Source organism: Sphaeramia orbicularis, chromosome 15 (assembly GCF_902148855.1).
Source record: "Sphaeramia orbicularis chromosome 15, fSphaOr1.1, whole genome shotgun sequence".
Lineage (NCBI taxonomy): Eukaryota > Metazoa > Chordata > Actinopteri > Kurtiformes > Apogonidae > Sphaeramia > Sphaeramia orbicularis.
In genome coordinates, this window is record NC_043971.1 from 30,656,967 (window position 1) to 30,671,768 (window position 14,802).

The following is a 14,802-nucleotide window of genomic DNA, read 5'->3' on the forward strand; positions in this document are numbered from 1 at the left end:
GTGTTACTGGAGTAAACGGTCAGACTTTATTTGACATTCAGAGTTTATTTTAAGCATATCGCATTATACCACCTTAATTTAACATACGTGCCAATATGCATCATAACCTACTGTTAATATCCACATATTCAAGTGGACTCCACTCACATATCAGCTCTTAGCACCACTGACGTCTGTCTCATCATTGTCCTTACTCATCCAACAAGCATTAACCGATCAGAGTCATAGAAGGGAAACATCCACAAACGTCTGTTTAAAAATAAATGAAAGTAATCCGGAGCTGAAATATATTAAACACTGTTAAACATGATAGAAATGGAGGGAGTCCACTGCCTGTTTCGTTGTTGCCTTTCAGAAACATCCTAATACAACTTTTACAAATTACTTCAAGTTTTAAATCTCTTAAATATTGTTAAAACTATACAGTGAATACAGACTGGGCCCAAAAGTCTATATCTAGCACCACAAACATCTTCTTTGGTGAATTTAAATGAATAGAAATTAGATTTTAAAAAATTCCATTGAAATTCACTCACATATTATACTCTATAAATTGAATGTGTATGTGTATATTATTAAATAATGTGTTGTAAATATTATATAGAAACTTCCTTTTCCATTAAAATGTGCGGATCGTGTATTATTCTTTAAAAGGTTTGTGATGGTAGTGTGCGTACACTATAGAACAGTTGTTTGTGGTCACATTAGATTGTGTTGAAGGAGTTTTTGGTGCTTGATGGCTTCATTTTTGGCCTCAAACAAGTTGCATTAGTAACAGCATTACAAGGAAATAGTATGTTTTAGTGTTAGGAATGAATACTGATTTCTGGTTAGAGTATTGTAACATAAACTTTGGAGCCCAACTGTAAAACTTTGCATAGTTAATGTTGCTTCTTCTAGCATGCATAGTGTGTTACAGGTTGCTGTCAGTATTGGAATAACTTGTGTATATGCATCTATACTGTGCAAAAGTAAAATAAACAGCCCCTGACGGAAACTACACAAGATGGAAGAATGGTTGGACGAGTTCCCTTGCTGAGTGGAGAGTTGCAGCAGCGACTGGTGAGAAGGACAAAGCCACTATACCAACGAGGAAGTCGAGCACCATTCCCAGCAGGAGAATGGCCAACAGGTACCCGTGGAACAGCAGGCTGTGCCAGCTGCCCCGACTCAACACCTGCCAGGGACTGTGTGGGTGCAGCAGCCACAGGAGGCCCAGCACCCAGCTCTGGTTAACCAGACCTGTGTAGTAGATGTCAAAAATGGAGGCTTTGGAGTCAGGGGAGTGGTGGCGCTCAGCCTCAGACACTTTTGCCAACCAAGTCAGTGACAGACTGTGCAGGATTAAAGCCGCAGGTGCATATATGTACTCCAGAGGCTCCATATCTGACAGACCCCGAGAAGCTGCAAAAAGAGAGACAAAAATGTAGTTTTATTTATCATTTGTGCACTTAGACTTAGACAAACTTTATTGATCCACAAGCCACAGTAGCTCAGTTGCATACAAAAACACTCTTGAAAAAACACAGTAAAAAAAAAAGGGAAGTAAGTGTGAAGAGATAAAAGCAATAAATAATATAAATAGAACACACTAATAAAGCAAATCAAAAAATACAGGATTTGCATATGTAGAAATCTACAGGAAATGTAAGTAAATATACATTATACAGATACAGGTGTGAACACATTCAGGTTCATAGGAATTATTGAGCAGAAGTTTTCTAGAGTGCATGCATAAAAGATTAAAATGTACAATCAAAATAGAAATCAGAGATATAAGCTATATAATGTTTATATCTACGTGTCAGTTGATTCTGCAGTCTTCTTCACCTTCAGCTACCATTGAAAAGTGCAGAATTACCTGTGATGACAACACATATCCCGCTCAGGAAGGAAACTAAAACAGAGATATGAATAGATGGTGGTGGTGCTAGCTTCAGGCTGTAACTCAAGGCTGCAGTAAGCAGGGGCAGCAGAGGCATGAGGAGGGGGAAGAGGCCGGTACAGGAGCTGCTGTCCTTGGCCCACATGGTCAGCACTGACTGGATGCTGCAGCTGATTGAAGGCACCAGGACCTTCTCACCAAGGGGCCTGGAGTAAGGCTTCAGAGGAACCAGATCCAGGACATGGAGGAGATTTAAGACCAGCAGAGAGATGACAACCTGGAAGGGAAGATCATTAGTGAGAAAATACACTGAAAGAGTCAGATAGACTGGAAATGGGTTTTTATCATCACACCAAAGGGTTCATCACTCAACCATCACTTATATACTGACAGTCAATAGAAACTTTGAGGTGGAAATGTACGCATATTTCTACTTGTAGGGGGGTTGTAATTATTCATTGTGGATTTATTGATGACTCAGTGCTCAGGTAGTTGAGATAATGATGAGTTGTCATGTTGTCACTTTTCATTGCACATGGGTTGGTCTCTTTGCAAAGGTGGACCAAATACACATTGAGCAATACTCAGTGGGTATCTGCACAGTTTGAGGATTGGTTTTGAAGGCCTATATAAAGGCCCAAAAAAGGCCACCATTGTTAGTCCAGTGAACGGCATCATGCCACGTCTATCACGTGAACAATGTCTCCGGGTACTGGGTATGGTGGAGGTCGGTTTGAGCTCCAGTGATATAGCCAGGCCTATGTATGGGTTGTTCTCAACTCACAATCAGAAACCTGGTTGAACGCCACAACACCACAGGCTCTGTTGACAATAGACTGCGTCCAGGGCGAGAGAGAGTGACAACTCCCGACCAGAACCGCTACTGTTGTGACTTTCTGTTTGGCAGGTGCCATTTTCTTTTGTTAAATTTTTTGTTTTGAAATTATTCTTGAAACTTTAGATTTTTGTTTCTCTATGCCAATATCCTAAACAAATGATTCATATGAAAAAATTCCAGTTTAGGGTTTCAAAATAAAAATTATGTCAAAAAATATGGTCTCAAAGTTTTTCACTGACTGTGAGTGTAGAATACATGAGTTTGACACGTTATACCAGTCATCACATACCCTATGCATGATGATAATATCCATTCACTAATGCCACAATGACAGTGACCTGCAAATCTATATTATAAAAGCCCAGTGATCTCTGCATGTGTGTGTGTGTGTGTGCGTGTATGTGTCTTGGGATTCAGGAAAGAGCTGACTGCTGCAGTTTGGCATACTTACGTATTTTTGGTAAAGGAACAGATTAGCAAAAAACGGTAAGTTGATAGGACCAATATTTTGGGAGATATTAGTAATTTTGGAATACAATAGCCTTACAATCACGTTGCTATACCCAGAATGCTTTGGCGGTGACTGCTGGACAAATGCAGTACGGCATGCACAAATACACAACAGCATAACAACAACCACATCTAGAACCCGTGGATCCCCAAAGCTCAGCACGCTAGTTATAATTAAGAAGCTATAATTTAAAACTACGTTATGCAACTAAATAATAATATGATTACAATTTATGAAACAAGGGATTGTACCTTTTAGGATTGCACTTTTTAATTTCGTTGTACAAATGTACAATGACAATAAAGTTCTATTCTATTCTTCTATTCTATTAACAGCACTTCAATGACAGATCTGGTTAATTTGCATATTACCGGCAGCCTGAGAATTTATTGATCAAATATTATTTTCTCCCTCTGCTGGAAGAAGCTAACAAGGCATGAACTTATCTCTTTATTTTTATGTTCAGTTAATGATAATATTTGACTGAAAAAGTCATGTTTTTGCAGTTTTCTCTGTTTTTGATATAATAAACCTCAAATATAATCTGAGCTTTTATGAACATCTACATGATTAGTGAATAAAATATAGGAAATACATGATCTATACTGATAAAATACAAAATGCAGAGGATAAAATTATAAATAAATGGTGATAAATCATTTAAGAAAGGTTAGATATAGAAAAAGTTTCATTTGGGAGCTGACATAAAAGCAGCACTGGGTCTTTATGGGTTAAAGACAAAGTGATTTTTTTGTGCTTTACATTGTGTTTGTAACAGAACACAGAAAAAGACAATCATCATCTGAAGTGGAATATCCCATTCCTAATGTTCACACATATCAGTATGTGCAAAATGCTCTGTGGATAATTACCTCCGCCAAGGAGGTTATGTTTTTGCCGGCGTTGGTCTGTCTGTCTGTCTGTCTGTCTGTCTGTCTGTCTGTCCATGTGCAAGATAACTCAAAAAGTTATGGACGGATTTGGATGAAAATTTCAGGAGATGTTGATACTGGCACAAGGAGCAAATGATTAAATTTTGGTGGTGATCTGCCTTGGCGGAGGTCTGTGCTCTCTGAGTGCTTTTCTAGTTGCTAATGTGGACTGTCATTGTATTTCCAGCTGCTCTCAGTGTCACCTATATTAAACTCATAAATCAAAGAGATGTGGTTCCTTTTACAGTGAAAGCACTTGCATGCCTTCACTGAAAATGATCCCTTTGTACCTATAGTTTTTCATAATGTTTCATGTCTATTTTTTGTATAATACCAAATAAAACATGCAAGAGTGTTTTTAAACCTTTGCATCCTCAATAAAAGTTGTACATATATATGACATTCCATAAACTCAGTTATTCATGCTTGTTTCAGCTCTTTAATGGGGTCACATCTATAAACCTTTGTCACTGGAGTTATTCTGACATGTTACAGCAGCAAATGCAGAAGTGAAACTGGTCTTTGGAAATCTTTGTTCTGCTTCTCTTCTAGACCATTTAAATGGAGCAGAGCCACCATTAACCCTCCAGTATCTGGGTGTGCTTTTTAGACACACTTTGCACTTCATGTTAAAAACTTCATATTATTTTTCACAATTTAAATAAGGTTAGAATTCAAAAATTGTTCATTTTTGCATGATCTTTTAAATTCTGGCCACCAACTAAAATTTGCACATTGTAAACAAAAGAAAATTACAAGACTAGCATCTGTCTCCCAAGTGTGCCTAAAATGCACTATTTCTTCTATTATAAACACTGTTTTTGACCTGAAAGCCATTAAGCCATAAATCCTGCTTTTACTGATATCTGGGCTTCAGTTGAGAGGTCAGGGTCTAAATTACTTTATTAACGTTGTTAATGTTGCTGTTAATCATTGACATATGCCAGGCTGCAAAAATCAAATAATATGTGGTCCAATTTTTTTGTAGTGTTTTGAAAAAAAAAACCAAACATATTTTGTGGTTTTTTGCATCAAAAAATGTAGTGACACCGTGATGAGAAGAGATTGTTTAAAGGGTAAAAAAAAAAAGTAAAATGAATGATTATTTGGTATGTGTGATTAGGGCTGACCTTGATTTACAAAACTAAAATCAAATTAGAGCAGAAAAATAAATCAATATATAATATTTGATAGTTTGATTTATAGGTGTGCATTCTATGCACACTTGGTGACAGATGCTAGTATTTTTGAATATTTGACCTAGCGCTAAAAATAATAATGCAAATTAACCAATGTTGGAGTTAATCACTGACATATGCCAGGCTGCAAAAATCAAATAATATGTGATCCACTTTTTATGTAGTATATTGAAAAGAAAATATTTTTTGTGTTTTTTGCATCCAAAAAACAAAAAAGGTTTGTTTACATTACAAATACAGCATTTAAAGTGTTAAAAAAATATGACAATTATTGAGTATTTGGTATTTTTATTTACGGCTCAAGTTGATGAAATAGAAAAAAGTGTAAAAAAAAAAATTAAAAACCAACTGTATGGAATTTTTTTTGACATTATTCCACAAGTGTGTGAAAAAGGCACACTTGGTGCTTAGTAAGGGCCTTGCTGGACGGGATACCGGAGGGTTAATAATACCAGTGACACCTGTTCTTTGCTTGCTTTTACTGTTCTAAATGTCTGCTGTGCAAAAGGTCTATTATATACTTGTTGCAGTTTATCAGCGCTGGACCTGTCCTGGCTGCAACCACTTCCCCTACCATATGTCCTGTCCTTCACATTCACCCAGAGCAAATAGGCCAGCTGACGGCATTATAATAGGTTAACTTGTAACACAGGTGAACTGTAGCAATGATTGACGAAAGTTCAGCCGCAAAGAACTTTTAATGAAAAACTGCATTAGAAAAATATGATTCACATGTGTTCTGGGACTGCCCCAAGATTCACCAATAAGGGAGTGGTATCCACGTGACTTTGATATCTGTGTTTAAGGTTCATATTACCTATCACTTTGTAAATCTATATTAGTCTTGCTGTAGTAGAATGGAGGGAGGATACAAAATTTTAGCAGCCAGCAAGAATTCTATTACAAGAAGGTGGTTAAACCCAACTCCACCAACAATAGAAGACTGGTACGAGATCATCTTACAAATATTCAAAATGGGAAAACTGACTTACTCCATCAGAATCCAGAGGGATACATTTTATCCTATTTGGGACAAATGGATCAAGTTTGTATCCTCTAGCTGCCCAGAATTTGTATCACTCCTCTAAAAATGTCTTCTTTTTTATAATCTCCTTGTATTTATTTTTTTGTTTTATGTTTTTCTGCATAAAGAATCCAGAGGTATTCTAATGCTATGATTGTTTTTAAGTGAGAAGTAACTGTAAGCGCCCAGTTCATCAAGTTCCTTTTTTTTGTTCTCTTTTTACACTTTTGTCTGTACAAAATAGGAAATACAAAAAGGGCTCTAATAGATAACATCTGTATGAATGGTAATGTTGGCGATATTTTGTCACCTTTTTCAATAAAAAAAAAAAAGGAAAAAAAAGAGGATAAATATAAAATAATAGTATTTACATGCAGCATCTGTTAAATCCAAAAATAAGTACAGGCTCTATAATTAATGTGAAGCAACATTTCATTTTTTTTGTGAATTAGTGTGAGTTGTCCGTGCAGTACCAACCTGGGCAAAACACAGGGCGACTGCATAGGGATAATGGTACTGAGGGATGAAAATACCAGCCACAAAGTTGCGGAGTTTATCACCAAGGCCATATATCACCACCACCACCAGACAGAGGGTGGGCACCAGGGGTTTCAGGGCATGATTAGAGGAAAGACCCTTCACAGCTGAGGCACAACACCCTGTTGGACTGAATGCACTGTAAACAAAAGGAGACAAAATACATGCATCACACCGTTCAACAGGTGAAAGTACATCCAAAACAGGAGATTAATGTTTCTATTAATACTCCTTTAACCATTTAGTTAATTTTTGATACATACATTTATTTATTCAGTTTGTACATCATAAGGTGAACACATCTGAATATCAGTCACAACATGATCCCTGTAATGTAATGGAAATAAACTGTAGCATGTAAAGGTAAAATAAGCTAAGCAGACTATCATACATTATACTTAATGGGTGCACAGAATAAAGCAAAAATGGTCAAATCCAGGGTGATTACCTTTTACCTATGAGTCTTTCATTCTGTGCAAGAGCTGGTCCCTTTTCCCAAGGATCAATTCTCTGCATTCACAGAGCAGAAAAGAGCATTTCACATGACATTTACTGCTGGGAATTATACAACAAACACAAAATGGTTGAATTACGGCTATTAGTGCGCAGACTAGCCTCTTTTTTTTTTTTTTTTTTTTTAGCTTTGATTTGCAAGAGGAACATTTTTTAGATTCGATATTAAAAGTTAAAAGTAAGTGCTTATTGATTGGATAAAGACAATTAGAGCAGGTACAAGAACATTACAGACAATAAATAACACTCTGGATTCACAGGCTACTACACTTTCAACCAACAAACTAGAAAAATCAATAACTCACCAGCATAACGTCACATTTCATCTCCAGACTCCTTCATTATGCCTTCAAGAACCGTGGCCGTCAGCTCGAAAACACGTCGACTCCTGTCAGTAGTAGTATTATCAGTTAGCAGTTACCTTTTCAACTACCATCCTTCTCTATCTCCACGTCTCTGCCAAAGGTCATTGTGTGAAACAGCACTCTGTGTGCTGCGGGCATTCACCTCATTTGCTTTCCAGTCCAGATGGACTTTGCTCTCAATTTGTTTGACTTCCCAAACGAGAAAACCAATTTGGTGGACAGTTGGTGACAATAAAAGTTTGTCTTGTTACACAGTGAAAAAAAAAAACAGGCAGTCTTTTGGCTTTTTGCCAATAGGATAAACACATGTCACTTTGTATACACATCATACCTGATACTGAGATAAAGCAGCCTCATTTGTGAATGAAAGGAACATGAGCCATTGTGTTTTCTTGTTGCTATGTTGTCTGTCTAATATATTTTATATTCTGACTGGCAGTGTCTGCATAACTTTATTGATATACACAGTGTAATAGAGTAAACCCCCTGGCTCACTTTCCGTCTGGCTTTAACACCTGTTTGTGACATTCCTGACAGTCCCTCCCCCAGCATTATATCCCCCCACCCCCTTCCACTGTCCGCGTCTGTTTAGTCACACAGCCCCTCACAGCTGCATGGAGTCCATCATCACAAGGCTGCATGAATCTGTAAAGTAAACAGATTGGTTTGACTGAGAGGATGGGGGTCTGTGCGCTCTGGAGCCCAGACAAACACAGTAGCAGAGTGAGGGGCTCTAATTGATCCAAGTACTCAGACTGCTATGGTAACCCACCTAAAACCTGCAGAGGGCTCTGTTTACCGGCTCTGATCTTATGGTCATTTTGCCATTAGGGTGACTGAGCATTCACAGAAAATGGAAGCTAATAAGGTGTGCTCTGACATGCACATGTGCACTTACATTCGTCAGTGATCACTTACTGAAATATAGACAAACTCAGGAGCACAAGGGGCCAGTCACACCCTGTCTTAACCCATAAAGACCCAAATATCTACAGACGACCAAAATCATCTACTGGTATAAAATGTTGAATATCTTCTGATCCACTAATCCTTTCAATTCATGTAAATAATTGGTGTAAAATACAGTTTGTCATCTTTTCATGCTCATCAGATATGACCCATTTAGACGTTCAGCGGCTCCGTAGTGAGCATGGAAACACCATCTTCTTCTACAACATTGATTTACCAGTAAAACCCATGAGTTGGAGCAATGACAGTGGATGGAGACATTGAGTTTATGTTCAGTTAATAATAAATTTTGCTGAAAAGTCATTTTTGGTTCAGTTTTCTCTGTTTTTGATATAATAACCCTCAATATTAATCTGAGCTTTTATGAACATCGACATGATCAGAAAATTAAATATAGGAAATTACCTGATGTTCACTGAAAAAAATGCAAAATACAGAGGATAATATTATACTAAATGGTGATAAATCTCTTAAGAAATGATAAATAGAGAGAAAAATTCATTCGGGAACTGACACAAAAGTAGTACCGGGTCTTTATGGGTTAATATTGGTCACCATATTACAATTTTCTAACTCTGACTTTTGGACACATGTAAGGCCATTCAAAAATAAAGTGTTTTGCAGGTTAAACCTTCTCTAAAATACCCATATATGAATACTGAGCATGAGTTTTCCTGAATCCTTAAACATACAAACCAGATAAAGAGTCTTACTTTCCTCAAACTTGGAGTCAGGACCAAAAATGGATTGTGGAACCTTTTTTCACTGGATTTCCAACTGATTGATAAAAATGTTTTGAAGACAATGATAAAAAAAAAAAAAAGAAACAAAGCTACAACATGTAAATTAATTTCCATAGACTGTTGTACTCAAGACTTTACTCAAGTACAAATTTGACATATTTATTGTTTTCCGCTTTATAAAAACTACATTCCATTATATTTTAGATGGAGACATTTAATTCACTGCATTTATTTCACCATTATAGTTATATTTTACATACCTTTTAAATAAATAAACATACATATATGATTTGATGCAGATTATGTTACCAAACAAGGTAATAATTGACAGTAATGAAGTATTATTATTAGTACTGTATTATTTCAAAGTGTTATTTAGGTAAAGGATCTGAATTAATTTTTTTATCTGATCGTACTTTTCTCTAACTCAAGTAATACTAGAGGGGTCTTTTTTGCTTCACAGATCTGTTCGTCTATGATGATGTGTGAAGTGTTTTGACCGTGAAACAGTAAGTGAAAAATATACAATTAATGGCACTTTGTATTGAATTTTTGTACATTTGGACTCAGAAGAGACATTAAATTTCTCTTTTGCTGAAAAAGTGTAGAAACCCTCAGTTTATACCAGTTGCTGTGTTAGTAGTACAAGTGACAATGAAACGGCAGTAGATTTCCTGTAAAAATAAAACACAACAAAGTAATCTCATATTTGTGCCAAAGGAAACTGTACAACAGTAGGAGCTACCGTAAGCAGCATTATCTAACATGAAAAAGACATTATCAGGTGAGTGGCAATGTAGAAGGTACAAGGGTAGAATTAGGTTTGTTTCAGGTGAACATAAATCACTGTTTACTGACAGGGTGGGGTCAAGATAAGGGGGGTTGGGATAATATGGGTGGGGGCTATGATTAGTACCAAGTACTGACCACAGAGCATCATAAAGAGTCCAGAGAGGAAGATGATGAGGACAAAGGAAATTCATCATTTTAACAGGATCCACTGTTTATTCTATGGTCATTTGAACACGAGGCAAAGCTGGAGGTGATTGCTTGTTCTCTGGGAAGCCAAGGCCTAGAGCACAGGTGTCAAACATGCGACCAAAACCAGCCTGCCAAAGTGTCCAATCCGGCCCGTGGGATGAATTTGTGAAATGCAAAAATTACACAGAAGATATTAATGATCAAGGATGTTAAAATCATTTTAGGTCAATTTAATCTAAAGTGTGTCAGACCAGTAAAATATTATCATAACAACCTATAAATAATGAAAACTGCAAGTTTTTGTCTTTGTTTTAGTTTTAAAAAAGTAAAATTACACAAAAATGTTTACATTTGCAGACTAGCCTTTTAGAAAAAATGTGAATCACCTGAACAAATATTAACATCCTGGAAGGTGTTAAGAGTAGTATGTCTAATTTTACCAATATTCTGCCTGTTATTAAATCTTTTGTGTATTTGGAGATCCACTGTGATCTGTAAGTTGTGATGTATAAATGATAAACTAGGTGCAACATTGTTAAAATTGCATATATTTTTAAAAATGATTTTCAGGTTGTTCATATTTGTTCATGTTACGGTTCATAGATGTAAACATTTTCATTATGGAATTTGACTCTTTTCACTCAAAAACGTGGAGAAAACTTTAGAGTTGACATTTAGAGCTGACTAAGTTCTTATACTATTGTTTATATTATTTCACTGGTCCGGCCCACTTTATATCATATTAGTCTTTGTGTGGCCCCTGAACCAAAATGAGTTTGACATCCCTGACCTAGAGGGTTGGAGAGTTGGCTTGTGACCTGGTTTGTGACCGATGGGTTGCCGGTTTGATTCCATGGACTGGCAGGAAAAGTTGTTGGCTGATATAGCCTTGAAATATGGCACTAAACCCCCATTTGCTCCCTGGGCACCTAATATGGCAAGCCTGCTGCTCATACTCTGCAGTGTGTAGTGTCTTCTAGTGATGGGCTAAAAGCAGAAGTTAAATTTCAGCGTGTGGTGCATGTATACTGACAATAAAGAATCTAAATGTTATTAAAGATTATGTTTCTGAGACAGTATTAAGTTATTCTGATGTATGGCCAGCTTGTTATGATTTAAATGAGATATTATTCTATTAATTTGCATAAATTTTAGCTAAAATAACAAAAGCAACCTAAGGCGAATATATTTGTGATTTTAGGGGATTGTGTTTACTTCATACATAGCTGTATTTAACTCTAAAGACAGACATTAATGACAACTTAAATAGTCAAATAAACTTCTCACAGCCTCATGTTTCTCCCCTTTATTCTTTTATTATACTTCCACTCATATTTATTTCAAGATGAATTTGATGAATCCCTTTCCTCACAAAATTCTAGCATTACCTTCAACATGTGGGAGTTTATTTGTGTGCAGAGTGACTCCTGTCCAGGTCTCTTCTTCATCACCTGTCACAGCCAGCTACCATGTGGTCCTCTAGAGCACTTCACCGTTACTGGGTTTCCAAGACCACCAGCTAAAATTAGGGCAGGGCTGAGACACTGCCAAGTAGAAAACACAGCTCAACAAATTCTGCCTGGTGGATTTTCAACTCTTTCAAAACATTTTCTGTGAGGCTTTCAGGTTAATAGTTTAGACCATTTTTATAGTTGTGTTTCCTTTGAACAGCATGTTCCTCTAATGACGGGCTGGTGGAAACAGCTGATGCATCTGCCAGATGACTTCAACGAGATGGGCGTAGTACTGTCCAGGTAAAAGACTGTTTTTCCTCATTTTTTTTTAAGTGCCACCATAGTGCACAGATGTGTCAGAAGATGAATGTGTTGTGTTTTGATCTTTATTGCTGCTGTGTTACAGTGTTGACATTGCATTTGTCTGTCTCTGTGTATGTGTCAGAGTAAATAACAGTTGTAGAGTGGCCTCCAGAGAACCTGTCAATACATTCCAGATAGTGAACAGTATCTCTGACAGAGAGGCCAATAGCCCAGATAGTGACCATTCCTCCATCATACCTAACCAGACCAAAGGTAAAGTGTGTTATTTTTGCACCTTCTGCCCTTTACACATACAGATGCATGCCTAGGACACTACATACATTGAGCTCTTTGTACCTTTCTTTACCTGCAAACAGTATATGAGCCAGAAGAAGTGCGTGTTCCTTCTCTTCCGGAGGCAGTTTATGTGGAAAAAGGCTATATCACCCCACAGCAGGCGTACAACCTTCTGAATGCAGAGGAAGGCCAGCCCGCCCTGTATGATCCCTATTATATCCTCATATTAGACTGTCGCAGTGCAGAAAGGTGGGTGCTACTTAAGTACATGGGTGTTTCTCAATTGTGCACCTAATAATCCAAAACCAAGCAAAAATAATCCATTACAAGAGACTTCAGGAATGCTGTGTAGAGGCTCTCAGAATGAATTTTTGTTAAGGTGAACCAACATTATATAAATTATGTAAATCACATAGTAAGTCTAAACATATTTTCCTTAACCCATAAAGACCCAGTGCTACTTTAGTGTCAGTTCCCAAAAGAAATTTTCTCTATATCTAACCTTTCTTAAGTGATTTATCACCATTTATTATCATATTATCCATTGTATTAAGCATTTTATCAGTATGACTCATGGATTTTCCCGTATTTAATTCACTGATCATGTAGAAGTTTATAAAAGCTCAGATTAATGTTGAGGGTTATTATATCAAAACAGAGAAAACTGCAGAAAAAGGGACTTTTTCAGTCAAATATATAATTAACTGAACAAAAACCAAGTGTCTCCATCCACTGTCATCGATCAACCTCCATGGGTTTTACTGGTGAATCAACGTTGCTGAAGATGATGGTGTTTCCACATTCACTATGGAGTCTCTGAACATCCAAAAGGGTCATATCTGATGACGATGAAAACACGTCACTGTGTTTTACACCAATTATTTACATGTATTTATAAAATTAGTGGATCAACAGGTATTAAAGAGTTTAGATCAGTAGATGGTTTTGGCCGGTGATAAATGTTTGGGTCTTTATGGGTTAAATAACCTCCTAACACAGCCACTGTATTTTTCATAAAGAGTACATTTCCCGCTGTGGATCAATACATATTTAATGCTCTCATGGGTATTCACTAATGTCAGAATTGTGGGATTGAGTCAGTACTCACTTATGGAATTTTAATCAATTTTGGACAGTGAAGCTCTGATATATGAGGATATGGCCCTTTATACAATTTATGTGTGAAAATCTTGAGTGAATGTATGTGTTAGGTACAACGACAGCCACGTGGTAACAGCAAGAGCCAGTGTGACAGTGATCCACCCTGAACTGGGCTGTCTTATCAGCTGTATAGAGCTGCAGAAGTACTCCATAATACTGCTGTATGCAGAGGAAGGCTGCAGCCCAGGTAAGCAATGTATACACAAATGACGTATTATATATGCAACACTACTGAGATACGTCAAGTGTTAGGTTAATGTCTGTATGTGTGTGTTTTTCAGTGGGCAGTAAGAAGGCCAGGGATGACTCCCCTGATCTTCAGCGCTGCTTTTTTCAGCTCAGTGCCTTGGGAATGGACCCTGTAATCCTGCTGGGGGGTTTCTCAGCCTTTTATGCCCTTTACCCTTTTCTTTGTACTCAACGTATGGTCCTGTTGGAACCTGAACGCCACACCCTCACTATATACCCCTCAGAGATCCTGGAGGAAGCTCTCTACCAGGGCTCTGCTGCCCAGGCTGCAGATTATCGCATCATTAAGAATCTACATATAACCCATGTAGTCAATGCCACTACCAACTGCCCTGATGCTTTCCCCAATATACTGAGTTATCTGAGGCTGCGTCTGAGTGATGATGCCCAGCAGGACCTGGTGGAGGCACTGCCACTGGCGTCCAGGTTCATCAACACGGTGCTGAAAACTGAGCCAGCTGGCCGTGTTCTGGTCCACTGCAGTATGGGCAGAAGCCGCAGCTCAGCGCTAACACTGGCTTTCCTTATGGAGCATCGGCACTGGTCGCTGCTTCATGCCCTGCGATGGCTGAAGGAGAGGAGGGCATGCACAGCACCTAATGTGAACTTCCTGCGTCAGCTACTGACCTATGAGGAGCAGCTGTTTGGAAGCAGACTCACCTCCCTGGATGACATCCGCCGATGAATGCAAAAAAAGATGGACAGAAGCTTTTTTTTGTAAAATACAACAGGACTGAATCAACAGAATGCTGTTCTGCAAGGAGGGCTTTTTGAGACTGGAAAGCAGTATTTTCTCCATGTGTTGAGAGTATTCTTACGCCCCAGTGATTGTGTGTGTTGC

The 14,802-nt window shown here is 37.7% G+C and overlaps 2 protein-coding genes across 2 annotated transcripts; one reads left to right on the forward strand and one right to left on the reverse strand.

Annotated features, from left to right (window-relative positions):
* Positions 1-24: 24 nt before the first annotated feature.
* LOC115434592 (uncharacterized) lies at positions 25-7,928 on the reverse strand. Its single transcript, XM_030156629.1, has 5 exons — positions 7,745-7,928; positions 7,375-7,436; positions 6,867-7,065; positions 1,862-2,162; positions 25-1,404 (listed from the first exon to the last, which is right to left on the reverse strand). The coding sequence occupies exons 1-5, from the start codon at positions 7,763-7,765 to the stop codon at positions 998-1,000; spliced, it is 990 nt and encodes a 329-aa protein (XP_030012489.1). The 5' UTR covers positions 7,766-7,928; the 3' UTR covers positions 25-997.
* A 4,252-nt stretch (positions 7,929-12,180) lies between these two features.
* On the forward strand, positions 12,181-14,646 carry styxl1 (serine/threonine/tyrosine interacting-like 1). The gene is made up of 5 exons (XM_030156649.1): positions 12,181-12,251; positions 12,397-12,527; positions 12,632-12,800; positions 13,763-13,899; positions 13,994-14,646. The coding sequence occupies exons 1-5, from the start codon at positions 12,181-12,183 to the stop codon at positions 14,644-14,646; spliced, it is 1,161 nt and encodes a 386-aa protein (XP_030012509.1).
* Positions 14,647-14,802: the final 156 nt, after the last annotated feature.